The 23224-nt window shown below is 46.9% G+C and overlaps 1 protein-coding gene across 1 annotated transcript in view; it reads left to right on the top strand.

Moving 5' to 3' along the window:
- LOC134949536 (complement C4-like) overlaps positions 1-23224 on the top strand; it is a 198375-nt gene that overhangs the window by 54288 nt on the left and 120863 nt on the right. Inside the window, exons 13-15 of the mRNA XM_063938161.1 lie at positions 15555-15737; positions 15817-15969; positions 18358-18481. Of these exons, the coding sequence (XP_063794231.1) occupies positions 15555-15737; positions 15817-15969; positions 18358-18481 (460 nt within the window). The remainder of the gene's footprint in view (positions 1-15554; positions 15738-15816; positions 15970-18357; positions 18482-23224) is intronic.

Here is a 23224-nt window from a genome sequence, read left to right as displayed (position 1 = left end):
TTGACCAGAGCAGTCTGTTTCGGTGAGAGTACCAGTGAGGTCGAGAAAGGATCCAGAAAGGTCCTGATGACTGAGACGGAGGTGTAAATTTCCAATAGCAACCCAATCACCAAGCAAAGGCGAGTACCGGGCACGATCTAACAACCATGTTATCTGTAAACATTTTCTTTGAAGGATTGTTAGTTCAAAAAGAAAAACTGTATCTGTAGGCTCTGTGACAACGGTTGAAGATGGATGCATAAAGAAATGCCAATCCAGTCTTAATATCCATATGGACCGGCATCCATTGAGTGACTATCACTCTCTAGTGGGTAACGTGTTGAACCAAACAGATTGTTGGGTATGCTCTCAAGTACCTCAGGGTCACAGCAAATCAGGGCTAGTACCATTTCCTTTAACGGTAGGGGAGGTACTTGAGCTAAAGGGTGGGAGACCGGTGGACAGGAGGTTTAATATCTCCAGCCCTCCTAGTTTGAAGCTCCACCAATACCATGTGGATAGGTCCCTCTTATGTTTTAACATCTCCAATCCTAGAAAACCGGGAAATTGGGAAGTGTCATGGAGCAACCAAACCATGACCTTTTCACATAGAGCAGATAGAATGCCTACAGATACAGAGCTCGTACGCCACATAGCCAGTAGAGGAAAATCTTTCCGGTATCGATATACCTTAAGAAATAGGATTACTAAAGGTTGGAGAGGTATCACCAGGATACTGTGCACATATCGTACAAACCGATACGTGCATTAAGCAGATGGAAGAATTAGGGTCAGGAGATTTCACCTGGAAGGTTTGTAATATGGTCATGTCCTTCTCCGTCCCTTATGTTCTCCCCGATGATGCATATTTCATATGCGGGAGAAAGGCGTACAAGTGGCTTGCCCCAAACTCTGAAGGATTGTGTTATATTGGAAAAGTATTGCCTGAAGTAATGACTGTTACACATGACAAAATGAAGGATATACACCGTGGTGCCCAAGCTCCTTATACTCACACTCACTACGAACACCGAGTTAAAAGACAACTGTCAGAAAGGTTAGAGCATCCGGCCTCTGATCTTATCCATGAATCCACCGGGATTCAGGTTCTGGTAGCGTTAGATTTCACTCGTACCGCTCGAGGAGTGATGAATTATAGATACATTTCCGCACTCGCCAATTTGTTAGATAATATCACTGAAATGTATGATGACACGTTTAGATACACTGGAAGAGAACTTCAAGCTTACAAAACAGAACTAGTTCAGCATAGGATGGTTCTTAATTACCTTACAGCAGTAACAGGCGGATATTGTGTTACTTTGGCAACACAGTACGGTATAAAGTGTTGCACGTATATCACAAATAGCACCGAGGATCCGGTAGAGGTCATAGACCAAAAGATGGACGACATTCTGCAATTAAAATGGGAATTTCGTCGAAAACACAATCTCACCCTTGTTGCTGTAGGTAATGAGCTGACTGGTTGGGTGTCATGGTTGAACCCGCGAAATTGGTTCTCCGGTTTGGGAGACTGGGCTCAAGGAGTCATAATGGATGTTGGAAAGTTTCTGCTATGTATCTTGGGTGTCGTTATATCGATTGGATTGATATTTAGATGCGGGCAGGCTTTAATGAGGTGCAAACAAAGTACAAGAGTGATGAGCTTGAGGAGTGAGGAAACTGTAATTAACCTGGATTTGATTTATGACCCAATGCTAGAAACCATGACGTAATGAGTATACGGTCCGTCTTTCACCCATTTCTATGTTTTCCTCCGAGGTACAAAGACCCACGTAGACGAAGGATTTGATGAGCCAAGGGGCCGACAACGGAAAGATGGAAAGAAGAAGAGCAGACGACCTGATAAACAAGATTTTGATGGACAATGCCATGGGTACCCCAGTTTCCCTAGGAACCTTAAAATCACGATAGCCCAACATTTTTTGTAAATCCATGGACGTTGTATGCTTTACTCACGATTTATGAGCAAAAGCACAAAGAAGAAGACTCCAATCAACCGACACCAATCAAGACCTCAATCGACGAACGTACATTTCCCTGACATAGAATATCATTGCATTTTCCATAAGTGTTCTTTATCTTCATCTCTACAACCCTCAGGTAATGACACACATAGTCGATAGGGAATACAGGCACAGATATCAGCAACCACATACTTCCCTCATTCATGTATCATCAACTAAAATGTGCATCCCCATTTTGTTGCAACTGAAAGCCGAAATGAGCTCGGTAGAGTTTGACAGCCCATCCACAGACCCTTAATATGGGATAAGAAGGAATTCAAATGTATACTTCGCAATACCTCGAAGCTTGATTTACAACACGTTCGGCACGATGATACATGACCCCCCCAAACATGGACGCATACACACATGCTTCTGCTATCTCACCAGGTCATACCCTTTTCACACCTACTCCTCTCTCCTCCCCTACCCAACCATGGAAACGTATTAACCCCTGACATATATTTTTCTCTTTTTGAAATGTTTTAGGAAGTGGCAGTTATTGGTGACTGCCAAAGGGTGGACTGTCAAAGTCAGAAAAATATTACATAGAGAGACCATATAAACTGCACACATATAAGCCGCTATACTTGCAAATATGCGCAGCGAGCACAGCAAACACCAGACGTCATGGAGATTTAGAATTGGCTGATGAATTAATGTCATGGATGTGTATCATTTGAACCGAACCAGATAAACACATCATGTTTGGTATTGAAGCAAGCAGAATAAGGTGTGGTTTAGTTTGAGACCTATTGTGTTGTCGTGGGACATTGCAGCGGATAGATATGATCATATGTATAAAAGTTAAGATCAGCTTTGTTGGGAACAATGGATGATCAACTAAGTTTTCAGGTCTGAACCTGATTAGCATATACAAAGAGAACAGTGATTCAATACAAAAGCTAGAGAGACCCCTCCCCCAGATACTGGTCAAACAGGAAGGTAGTGGTCAGGTGTGGCCTCAGAGAACAGATGTAATGTAGCTACACTCACACACAGACACACACAGCTACCTGGCACCCAGCAGCATGGAGGCTACATCCCCAGGACTGACCAGGCACCAAAGGCTAAGTATTGAATCCACATGGCTAGATAAGGGAATATAGACAGATTGCTTTCTGGTTTAAATAGGATGTTGTAGCTTGGTTGTGTGATTGTTGGGTGTTAGTGTTGGTGCCCTGTGGAATCTGTGATGGTAGCTGGGATCTTGTTAATCATAAATACCACCATGCAGTAGTTTTGAATATGTGCTGGTAGCAATGGCAGGCTGATACTTGTGAGTACATTGTGATCTGGTCTTGTGATGAATATGCTCTGGTTAGTGAGATACTGAAGTTGTTTGGGATGTGAAATTATGAGATGGTTCTAGGAAGTTGGATTACATTGTGAAAGGTGATTTGGAATGTGAAATTATAAGATGGTTCTAGGAAGTTGGATTACATTGTGAAAGGTGATTTGGAATGTGAAATTATGAGATGGTTCTAGGAAGTTGGATTACATTGTGAAAGGTGTTTTAGATGGTTTGGAATTGTAAAATCAGAACATATGCATTGTTTTGAGGCTTGGACATTTTGGAGTAAAATGGAGTCTTGTGTTTTCTGCTATGTGATTGTGGTGCCATGTGTTTGGACCTGCAAATCTAAAATGGCTGCTGCTGGATGTCTTCCCCTCCCCCTTTCAGGCATGTGGTGTGGTCTTTGGAATCAAGTGGAGGTTTCTCAAAATGGAGTCTAGCTTCCATCCCATGCTGTATTCAGCATTGACTAACTGCGCAGCGATTGTCTCTCACATATGTAGTTTTATCTGCAACCATGTTGTCTCTTATTTAACGTAATCATTGTTTTTCTGTGAGCCAATTTCTCTCATCTCTCTCTCTCTCTCTCTCTCTCTCTCTCTCCCTTCTCCTTTCTCTCATATCTCCCCTAGACTAATATAGTATTGTTTTGTATTAGATAGTATTGTATTTTGGTTAGGAAGTCTCTGTTATATTGTAGTGTATCATATGTACTGTTATCCTTTTTTTTTTTACAAGTATATTAGATATAATACAGTTAATAGGCTTTGGAACCCTAAACCAGTATCTGTGTATTTTCTATAGTGTTAAGTGTTCACTTGAGCGTCGGTGACGCACAAGCAGCTTTGTAGTTAGTCAGGTTACACAAGGTTGCACTTACACCCTGTACTCACATTAAGGTATGCAGTGTATTTCATTGATATAAGGTTTTACATAAAGGTATAGTGTTGTGAGCGTCTGCATCGCTGGTGACCTCCTCGTGGTCTCGAGCGTAAGCTACGCCATAGCGAATCATTTCCCTAGACATAACCAATAACGTGTCCTGTGATCACTGGGCCGCGAGCGAACGTGACGCTTGAGCGTCTCGCCTACGGCTGAGCGATCGTTACGCAAATAGCGTACCATCACGGTACTTCTTAAGTAAACAGCGTACAGTGTTCTTAGACTTCTTAAGGTGTTTTATACGACAAAGGAATTCAGCATTGTCAACCTGTTTTGGTTTCAGGAGGCCTCTGACTAGAGATGACAGCTCCTTGGCATTCTCCTCCGGGAGAAACACTTTTTTCTGGTCTGTGTCCTCGAACTCCAGCCTGTATCCCTGTGATACTATTTGCAGAACCTAGGGATCCACCTGTGGTCAAGCCCACTGGTCCCTGAAGTTCCCGAGACGCGCCCCTACCGCACCTGTCTCCACCTGTGGAGACCCAGCGTCATGCGGTGGACTCAGAGGAAGCGGGGGAAGATTTTTGATCCTGGGAACTGGCTGCTGGTGCAGCTTTTTCCTTCTTCCCTTGTCTCTGTGCAGAAAGGAAGCGCCTTTGACCCGCTTGCTTTTCTGAAGCCGAAAGGACTGTACCTGAAAATACGGTGCTTTCTTAGGCTGTGAGGAAACCTGAGGTAAAAAAAAATACTTCCCAGCTGTTGCTGTGGATACGAGGTCCCAGAGACCATCCCCAAACAATTCCTCACCCTTATAAGGCAGAATCTCCATGTGCCTTTTACAGGCAGCATCACCTGTCCACTGCCGGGTTTCTAATACCATCCTGGCAGAATGGACATTACATTAATTCTGGATGCCAGCCAGCAAATATCCCTCTGTGCATCCTTTATATATAAGACGACATCTTTATTATGCTCTATGTTAGCAATATATTATCCCTGTCTTAGAGTATTAATATTATCTGACAGGGTATCAGACCACGCTGCAGCAGCACTATTTATGCTGAGGCAATTGCAGGTCTCAGTATATAACCTGAGTGTGTATAACTATATACAGACTTCAGGATAGCCTCCTGCTTTTTATCAGCAGGCTCCTTCAAGGTGGCCGTATCCTAAGACGGCAGTGCCACCTTTTTTGACAAACGTGTGAGCGCCTTATCCACCCTAAGGGATATCTCCCAACGTGACCTATCCTCTGGCGGGAAAGGGTACGACATCAGTAACTTTTTAGAAATTACCAGTTTCTTATCGGGGGAACCCACGCTTCTTTACACACTTCATTCATTCATCTGATGGGGGAACAAAACACTGGCTGCTTTTTCTCCCCAAAAATAAAACCCCTTTTATGTGGTACTTGGGTTCATGTCAGAAATGCGTAACACATTTTTCATTGCCGAGATCATGTAACGGATGTCCCTAGTGGATTGTGTATATGTCTCAACCTCGTCGACACTGGAGTCAGACTCCGTGTCGACATCTGTGTCTGCCATCTGAGGTAACGGGCGTTTTTCTGAGCCCCTGATGGCCTTTGAGACGCCTGGGCAGGCGCGGCTGAGAAGCCGTCTGTCCCACAGCTGTTACGTCATCCAGCCTTTTATGTAAGGAGTTGACACTGTCAGTTAATACCTTCCACCTATCCATCCACTCAGGCGACATCCCATTTATCGCCCTCTGCTCCGCCTCCACGTAACCTTCCTCATCGAACATGTCGACACAGCCGTACCGACACACCGCACACACACAGGGAATGCTCTGACTGAGGACAGGACCCCACAAAGTCCTTTGGGGCGACAGAGAGAGAGTATGCCAGCACACACCAGAGCGCTATATAATGCAGGGATTAACACTATAACTGAGTGATTTTTCCCCCAATAGCTGCTTGTATACATATATTGCACCTAAATTTAGTGCCCCCCCCCTCTCTTTTTAACCCTTTGAGCCTGAAAACTACAGGGGAGAGCCTGGGGAGCTGTCTTCCAGCTGCACTGTGAAGAAAAAATGGCGCCAGTGTGCTGAGGGAGAAGCCCCGCCCCTTTTTCGGCTGACTTTTCTCCCGCTTTTTTATGGATTCTGGCAGGGGTAATTTATCACATATATAGCCCTGGGACTATATATTGTGATGATTTGCCAGCCAAGGTGTCTTATATTGCCCTCAGGGCGCCCCCCCAGCGCCCTGCACCCATCAGTGACCGGAGTGTGAGGTGTACATGAGGAGCAATGGCGCACAGCTGCAGTGCTGTACGCTACCTTGGTGAAGACTGAAGTCTTCTGCCGCCGATTTTCCGGAACACTTCTTGCTTCTGGCTCTGCGGTCGATCCCTCTGGAGCTAATGGTGTCCAGTAGCAGAAGCCCAAGCTACCACCAGTTAGGTAGGTTCGCTTCTTCTCCCCTTAGTCCCTCGTTGCAGTGAGTCTGTTGCCAGCAGATCTCACTGTAAAATAAAAAACCTAAATATACTTTCTTTCTAGGAGCTCAGGAGAGCCCCTAGTGTGCATCCAGCTCAGCCGGGCACAGAAATCTAACTGAGGTCTGGAGGAGGGTCTTAGTGGGAGGAGCCAGTGCACACCAGGTAGTCCTAAAGCTTTCTTTAGTTGTACCCAGTCTCCTGCGGAGCCGCTAATCCCCATGGTCCTTACGGAGTCCCAGCATCCACTTAGGACGTCAGAGAAATAAATGTAGAAAAAGGTCAGTTAGCGGGGGGCGTGGCCTGACGAGTAATGGAGTAGGACGTGCTATCCTAGCTCCCCAGCCGACAACATCCTGAAAACATCCTGACACCCCCTGTGAGACTGCACAAGTGGCCCTGTGCGGCTTCCTGAAACTCTGCTGCCTGATCTGGGCCCCATTCCAAGTGGATCCTGTGATCACTGTACCTGCTGGAAACGAAAGAAGGGCTGAGCCGATCCTGTCCTGCACGAGGCCGGCGCCATCTTGGATCGAGCTGCAGGGGAGCTGAGATACTTGTCTCCCGCCCGGCTTTCCTAGCGTGCCCTGCGGCCGGCGAGGGGATACCGCGGGTGCCCCGTCACCCGCACAACACACCGCTCTGCTCCACTTCTCCGCCGGACGAACAGGGCGCTTGTCGCGGCCCTGCAGAGCACGGGAGACCGCCGGGCGCCATCTTGCGGTTGGCGGGCCGCGCACACGGAGCTCCGCCACCCGCCCCTGACAGCCCTGTACAAAAAACGGAGCGGCCTATGAGCCGGGCAGTAGATACCCCCTCTGCCTGCTACAAAAGCCCTTGTCCCCTGAGAGATACAACACAGGCTGGGCTGACTGTGGGCTTTTCCGGGCGCCATCTTGTGGTTGGCACCAGGCTCGGCTCTGCTCCAGTCCACACCTCTCCTGCCAGAAGTTTATTATATGCAGCCTGGGCAGCCAGACCTGACTAGAGGCTGGTAAAGGACACTAAAACAGACCTGCATTGCTCTGCCTCGTTTATGCAGGTGGGAAGTTGCTTGATCCCCTGATCCTGACCATAACTTCCAAATCTATAGTGCCACACTGTCAGGAACACTGGTCCTTTTATATATATATATATTCGTCCTGCGTCTCTTGGCCCTCACATAGTGAGTTGCTGCCTGCGCCCCCTCTCTTGCCTGCACTGCTTTGATTATAATCGGTCGAATACGGTGGCATTGTGTTATCCAAAATGGTGAAAGGCCGTCAACAAAACGCGGCGGCAGGCGCAATGGAAAAGTTTGTCCGCAACCCCGGTCCCCAACAACAGCGGAGGGAAACTACACAAGATGGGTCTTCGCCCCCTTCTCCTGCATACAGCTCTGCCTCATCAGAACCACCCGATGCTGCGTTACAAAGAGTGTTGGATGCCGTGACAGCAAGCGAGGCCCGCTTGGCTGACAAAATTGGGCAGGTGCAGTCTGATCTCTCCATTATACATCAGGACCTACAACGGGTGAGAGAGAGGGTGGGTGAGGCCGAAACCCGTATCTCCAATGTCGAGGATACTGTCACCCCGCTGGGGCGGCGCACTGACACTTTGGAGTCTCAAATGACTGATGTGCGCAAAAAACTAACGGATATGGAGGGGCGCCTACGTCGCAATAATGTCCGTTTCATCGGCCTGCCCGAGAAGGAGGAGGGCTCATCTCCTGAGGAATTTCTAGAGGCGTGGCTTCGGAAGGCATTTGGACCCGATGAATTCTCGCCTCATTTCACCATAGAACGAGCTCATAGAGTTCCGATGCGCCCGTTGCCTCCGGGGGCCCCGCCTCGTACCTTCATCGCCAAGTTCCTTCACTTCCGCGACCGGGACAATGTTCTGAAACTTGCTCGCACGAAAGGCCCTCTAAAATGGAACGGGTCGCCAATATCGGTCTTCCCAGACTTTGCGGTGGAGGTGCAGAAAGATAGAGCTCAGTTTCTGCCAGTTAAGCGGAGACTCCGGGAACTTGAACTGCCATACGCCATGCTCTTTCCATCACGATTACGAGTGGTAGCTGATGGTGAGACCAGGTTTTTTGAGGCTCCTCGAGAGGCGATGATGTGGCTGGATAGACGCTTCCCGGCGAGACGGGCCCTTGCTGATTAGTGATTAATTCCTGTGACTGTGTGGCAAAAGATTTTATGTACAGGATAAGATTATCTGCATATCTACTGGAGTGATGCAGGATGTGGGGAAAATGTTTAACTATCTATGCTGTTCCCTGAGGATATGAGGGTGGTAGGGGGGTTAATTACTTACCTGATTTTCTGTTTTGTTATCCTTCTCATACAGGCAATTACTATATTAATAATGCTGGGATATGTCGGGTGGGGGGCCGGGGGAGAGGAGGGATATATCGGTGGTCCGAATATACCTGATTATATTTGCTCTTAAGTCCCGGGGGGTGACTTTGTATATCTCGCCCCTTTTTCTATCCTATGGGGGCGAATTAGTCTACAGGCTGGGGAAGTTTTGTTTTGTTTGTGTTTTGTTTTCTCTTTCTTAGGGCCATTGTATTTCTGGCTCCACCCAGGGTATAACAAGGTGTGTGCCCTGGGCTTGAGCCGGTGTTAGGTTCAGGGATCCAAGTATGCTGCAGGTTGGGAGTAGTGTACAGGGTGGGGGGAGGGGGGAAGTTGTAGGCTATGGTTGTTTCTGGTATGGATGGTCGAAATTTGAGTGTGTGTGGCTTACGAATCTACTCATTGAGCGGTGGTGCCTTGTTCTTGTATGCAGAGAAGATGGATCTGGCTGGCTGCTGGCTGTAGCCTCTCTTATTATCAAAACGACCCCTCATGGTTGGACTTAGGTTGGTGTCATGGAATGTAAGGGGACTCAATGACAAGATCAAGAGATCCCTTGTGCTTAGACAAATTAAGCAGTATGCCGCTGATGTGATATGTCTTATGGAGACCCACCTGGTGGGCAGCAAGACCCTTGCCCTTAAGAGACCTTGGGTAGGGTGGGCATTCCATTCCACACACACTTCTGCCTCTCGGGGGGTCTCTATCCTTATAAAGAAGACAGTTCCCTTTGTGCTGGAGTCAGTACAAACGGACCCATGGGGAAGATATGTGTTTTTAAAGTGTAAAATCCACTGTACCCCTCTGCTTTTGCTGTCCGTATATGTGCCCCCCCCCGTACTCCTCCGATGTCCTAAAAAGGGTTGCAGGATTTATGGCCTTGTCACCGGGTATACCCGTGGTTTGTGTGGGGGATTTCAACAATGTTTTGGATAAAGCGATGGATAGATTCTCCACCAATCCCTCTGGTCCACACTCTGGTAGAAATGATTTTGCTGAGGTTGTGTCGGGACTGGGCCTGGTTGATCCCTGGAGACTGAGACATCCATCTGTTAAACAATATTCATGCTTCTCACACTCTCACTCCTCGTTCTCTAGGATTGACCTGGCCCTTCTCTCGAACGATCTGATTCCTAGGGTCCAGGATAGCAAATATGAGACTAGGGGTATATCGGACCACTCCCCCTTAACATTGACCCTGGACTTTGGTTGCTCTAGAGGCCAGGCAGTGTGGAAGTTTAACCCGTTTTGGCTAGTACATATGGGAGATGGCTCCGATTTGGTGACTGCGTGGCGGGAATTTTTCGAGATAAATAAGGCTGGGCAACCTATCTCTAATTTGTGGGATGCGTTCAAGGCCTTTTTGCGGGGAACCCTAATTAAACGAGTGGCTAATTTAAAAACCTTTTTCAGGCACCGGGAGTCCGAGCTGGAGACCTTGAGTGTTGCTGCAGAGGCACAATACTTACAGGATTGCTTGGATAGTTCCAAATCTGCATGGTTGACAGCTCAGGGGGAATGGAAGGAATGTCTAATGGAAAAGACTCAGCATAGACTCCTCTTCTCCTCTCACACCTTCTACGCCTCCGGGGATAGGCCGGGATCATATTTAGCCTCTTTGGCACGAGGTGAGAGATCCGCTAATACCGTGGTTGAAATAGAGGCCTCAGACGGTACCACTGTAGTGCAGACCCCACAGATTGCGTCGGAATTCGTGTCGTACTATAGACGTTTATATGGCTCTAAACTGGACTGTACCCCGATGCAATTAGACGAATATTTACAGACTATACAGCTTCCCTTGCTGACTGGTGAGGCGCATGACTTCCTCGAGGCACCTATTTCGCCGGAGGAGATTGTGGATGCGATCAGTGCTGCCCCCAATGGGAAGGCTTCAGGGCCCGATGGCATACCGTCAGAACTATATAAGCGTCATTTAGATTTTTTTGTCCCCCAATTGCTTGAGCTATATAGTCAAATATTCACACAGGAATCCCTCCCATTATCTATGGCGGAGGCATTGATTATTGTCCTTCCGAAGCCCGATAAGGACCATAGGAAGGTTGATTCTTATAGACCTATCTCCCTTCTACCGACCGATATCAAAATTCTGGCCAAAATCCTGGCATGTAGATTAAATAAGGTAATTACACAGATCATACACCCAGATCAGACGGGATTTATGCCCAATAAATCAACATCCATTAATCTCAGACGATTATTTACCCATCTCCAGGTCCCCCGTGAGGCACCCTCATCCATAGTAGTATCAATGGACGCCGCTAAGGCCTTTGACTCCGTGGAGTGGGAGTACTTGTGGAAGGTCATGCGCAAGTTTGGTATAGGCCCTAGCTTTATCAAATTTGTCCGCCTGATGTATTCCTCTCCCCTGGCTAGAGTGGCGGTGAATGGCTTTGTGTCACATTCCTTTCCGTTGTCCAGAGGCACTCGTCAGGGATGCCCATTGTCCCCTACCCTGTTTGCTATAGCCATTGAACCCCTTGCATGTCTTCTGCGAGTGAACCCTGAGATTATTGAATACACCGTGGGCACCAGGGAGGAGAAATTGTGCTCTGGTGTCGAAGTTTTGGGAGGAGGTTATACGTGCCATAGTTGTTACGGGTATCCCCTCTACCGTACTTACACCTATCTCTTGCATATTGGCAACTATAGATGAGGAAACTCTAGACCCGCCCAGTCGACGATATGTTATAAACCTCAGTGCTCTGGCCAAGGTTTGCATAGCCAGATTATGGATGGCTAATGAAGCCCCGGCGCCACAATCCTGGATTGCTCTGGTTAATACTACTGTTGCACATGAAAAATTCGTATATCTGGCCAGGAATGCGGAAAAAAAGTTTATTGCTATATGGGGAAGGTGGATGAGCTCTCGCTATTTCGCTTCAAGGATGAATACTGCTGAACCCTAGATTTATTTAACTGCCCGATATGAGTGGTCTTTGTGTGGGTTCTCTGGGGTGAGTGGCCCGTGGCCGGCCAGATCCAAAGGCACGATGATATCGTGATAAAGGATAATACAATGTGGGTCTAATATATAGGAAATCTGGGTCACCACTGCTCTATTGCTATTTATGACTCTGAATGAGATATTTAATACCACATCACACTATGCTCTCTATGCAATACCGTAAGCATGTTGTTGTTACTTGTTTAAGTGTTATAGTCTAGTTGATGTAAGTATGTTGTGTTTGCCCTAGGCAATGTTTAAATGTTAAAACATTGTAAAAACCAATAAAAAACTATTGAATTTAAAAAAAAAAAGGTCAGTTAGCGACTCATTAGTGGGAAGACACATAAATATGGGGGTAATGCCAAGTTGATCGTAGCAGGATTTTTTATAGCAATTGGGAAAAACCATGTGCACTGCAGGGGAGGCAGATATAACATGTGCAGAGAGGGTTAGATTTGTGTGGGTTATATTGTTTCTGTGCAGGGTAAATACTGGCTGCTTTATTTTTACACTGCAATTTAGATTGCAGATTGAACTCACCCCACCCAAATCTATCTCTCTCTGCACATGTTATATCTGCCCCCCCTGCAGTGCACATGGTTTTGCCCAACTGCTAAAAAATTTCCTGCTGCGATCAACTTGGAATTACCCCCTATATACGTTATTCAAGGTGAAGGAACTAGCAAGCAGTTCGATCTGGATCTAGTTTGTAAATAATTACATGAAACATCCAACAAAACGGAATTAATATACTTCTAACAATTCCCTGTAAATATGGATAAGAGGGAAAAAGAACAAAAGATCCCAGGTTTAAAATAATGAGTCCAGGTACAAGTCATACAGTGCCAGGTAGAGTCTATACCTGAAAGAGAAGTAATACACAACAAGTTCTCTTAATCACACGACCTGACAAATTGAAGTAGGGATCATTTCGGGTTGCCTGCAACTTCCCAGTCGTGTTCCACTTTGAGGTTTCGGGGAGAATTAGTGGAGATGTTGTATAAATTCCAGGCTGCCAAAAGCTGAATACCCGCATTCGGAGAGGTAATCGAAGTGGTGGTTCCGTTTCTCCTGATCAGGAGCTTCACGGGGAGGCCCCATTTGTAAGGTATGTCCGCTGCTCGGAGCGCCTTAGTGACCGGGTAATAGGATCTCCGTAAAGCAAGTGTTGCCGCAGAGAGGTCACCAAATATTAGTAGGTCGCCCAGGATAGCGGATGAGGTATCCGAAGGAAGAGCTGCTCGAAGAATTTTCTCCTTGATAGGGTAATAGTGCATTCTCATCAAGATGTCTCTTGGAACATCCCTCGGAGCGTTTCTTGCTTTTGGTAATCTGTGGATGCGGTCTATCAAAAAGTCGTGTATCGACACTGTGGGAAGCAACTTCATGAAGATATCAGTGACGAACTGTGGTAAGTCAGAGTTCGAGATGTCTTCAGGGATTCCGCTGATTTTAATATTTTGACGTCGTGATCGGTCTTCCAAGTCGCACGTCTTCAGATTGCAAATCATCGTATTTGTCGATCAGTTCATTATGTGACTTAGCCACTTCCTTGAGTTTGTTTTCGAGATGGTCTTTTTGTTGTCCAATCGCTTCCACAGACTGTTGGCAAGTCTGTAGCACGGCTGTGAAGTCAGCTACAATGCCCGATTTGAACAATGCCAAAAGCTGTTTCATTAGAGCCAGTGTTAAAGGCGAATCATCTCTGGAAGCATGTTTAGTTGTAATTGGTCCATTTGTAACTTTGTCCTTGGGTAAGTTTTGAACCCATATCACTCCTTCCAGTAGTCTTAGAGTTCTGCTCAGACGGGGAGTGTTTGAAGAAATTCACTGTGTGACATTTAGGAGGCATAATTGGTAATATGAGATTCAATTTCTAATGATTAAATCGGTGGATTAGGAAAATTAGTACTTTCTCAGTGTAGGGTTACATATGTAGAGAAGTGCTTTCCAAAAATGTTGTTTCCCGGCCATGTCCGCACACCCCAACCAGCACCTTGCGCCCTGACACGACTCACCTCCCACAGGTACCTCTTGTTTCCCGGCCGTGGCCGCACAGCCCCACCCTACTGACACCTTGTGTCCCATCCGCAGTCCACAATAGCAGTAGTATATACTGTATACCGATTTTACTAGAGGCACAGCCACAGCATTTAGAGAGCAGCTGCCAGCAAGAAGAGACAGGCATCTTGTCATAAGGTGGGAGAATGTAGAATGTGTTCTTAGAAAGCTTAATTCTGTCTCCAATTGGTTAAATAATGTATGAATATTTATTATGGGATGTTTAACCTATTACTGACTACTTATATTACTTATAATTAGATAAATATGTTTGAGGCAGAAAGTTTGTTTTTTAGATACTCAGCCTATGATATAGACCATCTATACTATTAATTATTGATACTGTATTACATACGCTATCCAGGGTACTGTATGAGGAGACCAATGTGTACATATATGTCCAGGGCAGATGCTAGGTTCTTCTGCTGGTCCATACATTTGCCCCAGTGCCCTGTCGAGCTTGGATTGTGGAAAGGTGCCCACCAACTCTTACAGGCTGGTACTACTTATGCATCTTAATGTCTTACTGTGATCGCTGGCCCTATAAATATCTGACGTATTACATACACTGCACTTTCTATGGGGCAGTCTATAGCTTTAAATGTGTGCGTTATATGCCCCGTTCACGGGATTCCCACATTTTCTCTAGAATCAAGCATTTGGAAACCCCCTTCTAGAAATCCTGTGTTTGCCCCTGCTTTGTACACCAATATACCCTAACTACAGTAAGCTTGTGCAAGCAGGACCCTCTTCCCTTCCTGTTCTGTACATAACTATGATAACTGCGCTCGGCAATTATGTAACTATGAGAATTTATTTACTGTCTGTATTTGTCTATACTTACCTATCCTGTTGTCAGTTTTATCCGCTCCTAACTGTCATTTTTTTAAATTGACAGTTAGGAGCTGATTGGCTGGTACTTTATCACTGTGCAATTTATCACTCTCCAAGGCTTGATAAATCTGGTCCATATTTTTTAAATATTGGCAGGTATCTGCCTGAAAGGTAATCTCCCTGGGGATCAGCAACACGTATCACAGCCGCTGCAGCAGGGACACAGCAGTCAGCTCCTCCCTCCTGTATCTGCCTGCCCCTCCAGACTCCTATTGGCTAGTTTACAAAGGAATCTGGGGGGCGGGCAGACACAGTAAGAAGTTGCTGATTGCTGTGTCCCAGCAGCAGTAGCAGCTGTGATACGTAGTGCTGATCCCCAGGGAGTTTACCTTCCCACAGACACCCAATGATATTAAAATAATGTTTAAAAGGTACAGTTAGGGTTATGTTTTATCCGGCTCCTCCTCTGCTAATTTTGGTCTGGGGGCTGCAGCTGCAGCCCCCAGTGAGCCACCGCCACTGTAATGTTCTGCAGAGGCACGTCCTGAGTAACAAGTGGCTGGCAGTGATGCAACGTCCATCGTCCCTACTACAGCCACACAGCATACATCTACAATGGGCCTGAATCATTCCTGACCTTCTCTCTCTTACTAGCAATGTCTTTTTATTTCTCCATGATGGCTCTCTTCACCTTAGGTGCTCAGCAAAGGGCAGACCCTAGATTTGAAGTCCATTTCCAGAAGTGATCTCATGGTGACGACAATCCCTGTCACTGCCAAAATGGTTCCCTCCTTCCGAATTATCGCCTACTATTACCTGAACTCCGAGATTGTGGCCAACTCAGTTTGGGCGGACGTCACTGATGTCTGTGAAGGCAAGGTAACCCCAATATACCACCGTAATGCACGCGCCCAATGCAGGTTTGATCTGTAGTACTGAGACTCTCTGTATTTCACAGCTGCTAATTACAACAGATGTAGCCGGCAGAATAGAACCGGGGAAAAGCTTCCATCTGACATTGGAAACTGACGATAGCATGTCCGTGGCATTGTCTGCCGTGGACACAGCTGTCTATCTCCTGAATTCCAAGAACAAGCTGACTCCTAGCAAGGTGAGACACTCAGTAATCCTGTCTATTTCATTTCTCGGCTCCTGATATCTCCTTAGCTATGTTTCTGTTCTGTCAAAGGTCAATTATTTAATACCACCCTTATTGCCACCTCCCATTCCTCCCATTACGGCTTCTGTACTATTACCTACTGTCTAGAAAGTTCTCACTCATCCTATCTCATTATACCATACCTCCCAACATTTCTTCTTTCTAAAGCGCGCCGCGCGTGCTCCCCTAAAGGGGTGTGACCTAAGAAAAAGGAGGTGTGGCTTCACGGAGGACCCGCAATCGCGAGCCACGCCCCCGTTTTCGTCACTGAGGGGGCATGCCCAGCGCTCTGTGAGCCGCTGGCATGCCCCCTCTCCCTCTGACTTCAGTGAATAGACGCTGTGCGAATGCGCACAGCGTCTATTCACTGCTGCTCTGCTAAGCAGGGCAGCGACAGACAGAGCCTCCCAACTGCCCCCCCCCCCCCACCGCGGGACACTGCGGCCCGCGGGTGGGACAGCGGGACAGTCCCCAAAAAACGTGACTGTCCCGCGAAAATCGGGACAGTTGGGAGGTATGCTATCCTTTAACCTTCAATGTTTTAAGCAAAACCTGAAAACTAACCTCTGAAGTTTATCCCATACCCCAACCAACCCCACTTCTTCTCTACAATTTATTTATTAACAGTTTCTTATATAGCATACCCTCTCGATGCATAACCTAGTCCTGAGGCTGCTCCTCCATCCCCCTGCCTCATGTCGTGAACATCTCAGCTTTGCTTGCATACTGCCATCAGGCTACCTCCCGCTTGCTTGCACCTCATGTCATCTGTCTGTCGACCCTTCCCACTAGATTGTTAGCTCTTCAGAGCAGGGCCCTCTTTCCTCTTGTTATCTAAGCCCTCGTCTCAACACATTTCACTCGCAGCTCTCCCCTACTCAGCGACCATCTTTACCCGCTTTTTCTCCTACTGGTAAAGGCTCATCTCCATCTATGGCCACCAGCCCCTAGTAGTACAATGATTACTCCTTCGCTACTTACATCTAAGCTGTATTATGTATGAGAATTGTGATGCTCTTTGTTACTTGTACTCTATTTCTGTTATTTATTTACTGTAATGCTAAGTTTTGTCTCCCTGTACTGTCCTTTGTACGGCGCTGCAAAACACTTTTGGCACCTTATAAATAAAATGTAATAATAATAATAATAACAATATAGCGCAGCAAAGTCCGTTGCGCTTTGCAATTGGAAATAACAATGATATAACAAAACTGGGTAATAACAAACAGTATAGAGGTAGGAAGGCCCTGCTCGCAAGCTTACAATGCCAACACTACTGAGTCTGAACCTACGCCAGTTGGCCCTCGTGAGACTCCTGTACACTATTCACAATGTTATATCTCTAAGCATAAAAAAATAACTCGACCCTAAACTAAATCTTAGTCAAAGTAACATAAGGAAAAAAAATGACTTCCCTGATATTATGATCTGTTGGGTCCTCTGATGTCTGTAATGGCTCCAGCTGGAGATCCTCTCCCTTGCTCAGTTCATGGCTTGTATTGCTGTCAGATCTGCTCCCATGTGAGTTTCCCATTTGTGCCTCCTCCTCTCTAGCCGACAGCGCAGTGGACTCTGGGCACTAGGGTCACTCAGAACCCTAGACCCGTCCTAGAGCCTAATGCACATGTGCAGGTCTCTGGGAAAATGGCGCAGCAGGAATTTTCCCGGTGATTTTCCTACTGCGCAAGCTCATTTTTTCATTGATTTCTGCAGCGCTGCTGCTGATGATGTGGGACGCCAGAGGGTTAGTATTGAAAAAAATGAGCACCACACACAGTGCACCCATTATAAATACGTCAATGGCTGCTACAGTACATTGTAGCACTTTGTATGCAGAGTCGGAGACTCAGTAGCACACAGACTTAAAAGTGTTGCACATCAAATGAATCAGCACATTACATGTTGACTAAGAAGTTTTTTCGACAAAAAAAGACGCCTGACGCTAGCATAGTCCTCATGGCCCTAGGGCCTATTTGGCGCAACTGCAGCAATGATGTATGAGGACACATCTGTACATCCTTGCGTTATGTAGCATTCCTACCTGCATTTGTAATCCCTTTGAATGCAAATTATTAGTAGGTCCTCTATCCATCCTTTTACTCTCCTGGAACAGAAAGATCCTGGTTGTCCAAACCCTCTCTGCATACTGTTACTCCCTTGAAGATCACTTGATGACTGTAGATCACTAAGCACCTACTCTCAATCCATCAAAAAACAAAGTGGAGGATAAATAAATCTTCCAATAACCAATGTTGCTATATACATTTAGTGCTCATCAAAAGAAAACACCTACATGTTTACTGTACTTCTATAATGTCCTATCCCCTCCATATCCTTTAGGTATTTAAGGCTATGAATGCGTATGACTTGGGCTGCTCTGCCGGAGGAGGGAAGGATTATAAATCGGTCTTCACAGATGCCGGTTTAGCATTTGTTTCCTCCGCAGGATATAGTGACTTCAATGGTGAGGATCTGACATAGGAGCTGCTTGATGTTATGTAAAGGACCTTTGGGGCAGATGTATTAACCTGAAGAAGGCATAAGGAAGTGATACACCAGTGATGAGTGCAAGGTTATAAATGCACCAGCCAATCAGCTCCTTACTGTTAATTTACATATTGGAACTGATTGGATGGTGAGTTTATCACCTTGCATTTATCACTGGTTTCTTTTACGTCCTAGAGGATGCTGGGGACTCCGTAAGGACCATGGGGATAGACGGGCTCCGCAGGAGACATGGGCACTTTAAGAAAGACTTCAGGTATGGGTGTGCACTGGCTCCTCCCTCTATGCCCCTCCTCCAGACCTCAGTTTACTACTATGCCCAGAGGAGACTGGGTGTATTACAGGGAGCTCTCCTGACTTTCCTGAAAGAAAGTATATTTGTTAGGTTTTTTATTTTCAGGGGGCCTGCTGGCAACAGACTCCCTGCATCGAGGGACTGAGGAGAGAGAAACAGACCTACTTTAATGTTAGGCTCTGTTTCTTAGACTACTGGACACCATTAGCTCCAGGGGGATCGGTAAGCAGGTCTCACCTTCGCCGTCCGTCCCAGAGCCGCACCGCCGTCCTCCTCACAGAGCCGGAAGATAGAAGCCGGGTGAGTATGAGAAGAAAGAAGACTTCAGAGGTGGCAGAAGACTTAGATCTTCACTGAGGTAACGCACAGCAGCAACGCTGTGCGCCATTGCTCCCACACAGCACACACAAACGGCAGTCACTGTTAGTGATGAGCGCCTGAAATTTTTCGGGTTTTGTGTTTTGGTTTTGGGTTCGGTTCCGCGGCCGTGTTTTGGGTTCGACCGCGTTTTGGCAAAACCTCACCGAATTTTTTTTGTCGGATTCGGGTGTGTTTTGGATTCGGGTGTTTTTTTCAAAAAACCCTAAAAAACAGCTTAAATCATAGAATTTGGGGGTCATTTTGATCCCATATTATTATTAACCTCAAAAACCATAATTTCCACTCATTTTCAGTCTATTCTGAATACCTCACACCTCACAATATTATTTTTAGTCCTAAAATTTGCACCGAGGTCGCTGGATGACTAAGCTAAGCGACCCTAGTGGCCGACACAAACACCTGGCCCATCTAGGAGTGGCACTGCAGTGTCACGCAGGATGTCCCTTCCAAAAAACCCTCCCCAAACAGCACATGACGCAAAGAAAAAAAGAGGCGCAATGAGGTAGCTGTGTGAGTAAGATTAGCGACCCTAGTGGCCGACACAAACACCGGGCCCATTTAGGAGTGGCACTGCAGTGTCACGCAGGATGTCCCTTCCAAAAAACCCTCCCCAAACAGCACATGACGCAAAGAAAAAAAGAGGCGCAATGAGGTAGCTGTGTAAGTAAGATTAGCGACCCTAGTGGCCGACACAAACACCGGGCCCATCTAGGAGTGGCACTGCAGTGTCACGTAGGATGTCCCTTCCAAAAAACCCTCCCCAAACAGCACATGACGCAAAGAAAAAAAGAGGCGCAATGAGGTAGCTGTGTGAGTAAGATTAGCGACCGTAGTGGCCGACACAAACACCGGGCCCATTTAGGAGTGGCACTGCAGTGTCACGCAGGATGTCCCTTCCAAAAAACCCTCCCCAAACAGCACATGACGCAAAGAAAAAAAGAGGCGCAATGAGGTAGCTGTGTGAGTAAGATTAGCGACCCTAGTGGCCGACACAAACACCGGGCCCATCTAGGAGTGGCACTGCAGTGTCACGCAGGATGTCCCTTCCAAAAAACCCTCCCCAAACAGCACATGACGCAAAGAAAAAAAGAGGCGCAATGAGGTAGCTGTGTGAGTAAGATTAGCGACCGTAGTGGCCGACACAAACACCGGGCCCATTTAGGAGTGGCACTGCAGTGTCACGCAGGATGTCCCTTCCAAAAAACCCTCCCCAAACAGCACATGACGCAAAGAAAAATAAAAGAAAAAAGAGGTGCAAGATGGAATTGTCCTTGGGCCCTCCCACCCACCCTTATGTTGTATAAACAAAACAGGACATGCACACTTTAACCAACCCATCATTTCAGTGACAGGGTCTGCCACACGACTGTGACTGATATGACGGGTTGGTTTGGACCCCCCCCAAAAAAGAAGCAATTAATTTCTCCTTGCACAAACTGGCTCTACAGAGGCAAGATGTCCACCTCATCATCATCCTCCGATATATCACCGTGTACATCCCCCTCCTCACAGATTATCAATTCGTCCCCACTGGAATCCACCATCTCAGCTCCCTGTGTACTTTGTGGAGGCAATTGCTGCTGGTCAATGTCTCCGCGGAGGAATTGATTATAATTCATTTTAATGAACATCATCTTCTCCACATTTTCTGGATGTAACCTCGTACGCCGATTGCTGACAAGGTGAGCGGCGGCACTAAACACTCTTTCGGAGTACACACTTGTGGGAGGGCAACTTAGGTAGAATAAAGCCAGTTTGTGCAAGGGCCTCCAAATTGCCTCTTTTTCCTGCCAGTATAAGTATGGACTGTGTGACGTGCCTACTTGGATGCGGTCACTCATATAATCCTCCACCATTCTTTCAATGGGGAGAGAATCATATGCAGTGACAGTAGACGACATGTCCGTAATCGTTGGCAGGTCCTTCAGTCCGGACCAGATGTCAGCATCAGCAGTCGCTCCAGACTGCTCTGCATCACCGCCAGCGGGTGGGCTCGGAATTCTGAGCCTTTTCCTCGCACCCCCAGTTGCGGGAGAATGTGAAGGAGGAGATGTTGACAGGTCGCGTTCCGCTTGACTTGACAATTTTCTCACCAGCAGGTCTTTCAACCCCAGCAGACTTGTGTCTGCCGGAAAGAGAGATCCAAGGTAGGCTTTAAATCTAGGATCGAGCATGGTGGCCAAAATGTAGTGCTCTGATTTCAACAGATTGACCACCCGTGAATCCTTGTTAAGCAAATTAAGGGCTCCATCCACAAGTCCCACATGCCTAGCGGAATCGCTCCGTGTTAGCTCCTCCTTCAATGTCTCCAGCTTCTTCTGCAAAAGCCTGATGAGGGGAATGACCTGACTCAGGCTGGCAGTGTCTGAACTGACTTCACGTGTGGCAAGTTCAAAGGGCAGCAGAACCTTGCACAACGTTGAAATCATTCTCCACTGCGCTTGAGACAGGTGCATTCCACCTCCTATATCGTGCTCAATTGTATAGGCTTGAATGGCCTTTTGCTGCTCCTCCAACCTCTGAAGCATATAGAGGGTTGAATTCCACCTCGTTACCACTTCTTGCTTCAGATGATGGCAGGGCAGGTTCAGTAGTTTTTGGTGGTGCTCCAGTCTTCTGTACGTGGTGCCTGTACGCCGAAAGTGTCCCGCAATTCTTCTGGCCACCGACAGCATCTCTTGCACGCCCCTGTCGTTTTTTAAATAATTCTGCACCACCAAATTCAAGGTATGTGCAAAACATGGGACGTGCTGGAATTTGCCCATATTTAATGCACACACAATATTGCTGGCGTTGTCCGATGCCACAAATCCACAGGAGAGTCCAATTGGGGTAAGCCATTCCGCGATGATCTTCCTCAGTTGCCGTAAGAGGTTTTCAGCTGTGTGCGTATTCTGGAAAGCGGTGATACAAAGCGTAGCCTGCCTAGGAAAGAGTTGGCGTTTGCGAGATGCTGCTACTGGTGCCGCCGCTGCTGTTCTTGCGGCGGGAGTCCATACATCTACCCAGTGGGCTGTCACAGTCATATAGTCCTGACCCTGCCCTGCTCCACTTGTCTACATGTCCGTGGTTAAGTGGACATTGGGTACAGCTGCATTTTTTAGGACACTGGTGACTCTTTTTCTGAGGTCTGTGTACATTTTCGGTATCGCCTGCCTAGAGAAATGGAACCTAGATGGTATTTGGTACCGGGGACACAGTACCTCCAACAAGTCTCTAGTTGGCTCTGCAGTAATGATGGATACCGGAACCACGTTTCTCACCACCCAGGATGCCAAGGCCTCAGTTATCCGCTTTGCAGTAGGATGACTGCTGTGATATTTCATCTTCCTCGCAAAGGACTGTTGGACAGTCAATTGCTTGGTGGAAGTAGTAAAAGTGGTCTTACGACTTCCCCTCTGGGATGACCATCGACTCCCAGCAGCAACAACAGCAGCGCCAGCAGCAGTAGGCGTTACACGCAAGGATCCATCGGAGGAATCCCAGGCAGGAGAGGAATCATCAGAATTGCCAGTGACATGGCCTGCAGGACTATTGGCATTCCTGGGGAAGGAGGAAATTGACACTGAGGGAGTTGGTGGGGTGGTTTGCGTGAGCTTGGTTACAAGAGGAAGGGATTTACTGGTCAGTGGACTGCTTCCGCTGTCACCCAAAGTTTTTGAACTTGTCACTGACTTATTATGAATGCGCTGCAGGTGACATATAAGGGAGGATGTTCCGAGGTGGTTAACGTCCTTACCCCTACTTATTACAGCTTGACAAAGGGAACACACTGCTTGACACCTGTTGTCCGCATTTCTGTTGAAATACCTCCACACCGAAGAGCTGATTTTTTTGGTATTTTCACCAGGCATGTCAACGGCCATATTCCTCCCACGGACAACAGGTGTCTCCCCGGGTGCCTGACTTAAACAAACCACCTCACCATCAGAATCCTCCTGGTCAATTTCCTCCCCAGCGCCAGCAACACCCATATCCTCCTCATCCTGGTGTACTTCAACACTGACATCTTCAATCTGACTATCA

This window comes from Pseudophryne corroboree, chromosome 8 (genome assembly GCF_028390025.1).
Source record: "Pseudophryne corroboree isolate aPseCor3 chromosome 8, aPseCor3.hap2, whole genome shotgun sequence".
Classification (NCBI taxonomy): domain Eukaryota; kingdom Metazoa; phylum Chordata; class Amphibia; order Anura; family Myobatrachidae; genus Pseudophryne; species Pseudophryne corroboree.
The sequence above is the reverse complement of the archived record's forward strand: the minus strand, read 5'-3'. Positions and strand labels throughout refer to the sequence as shown.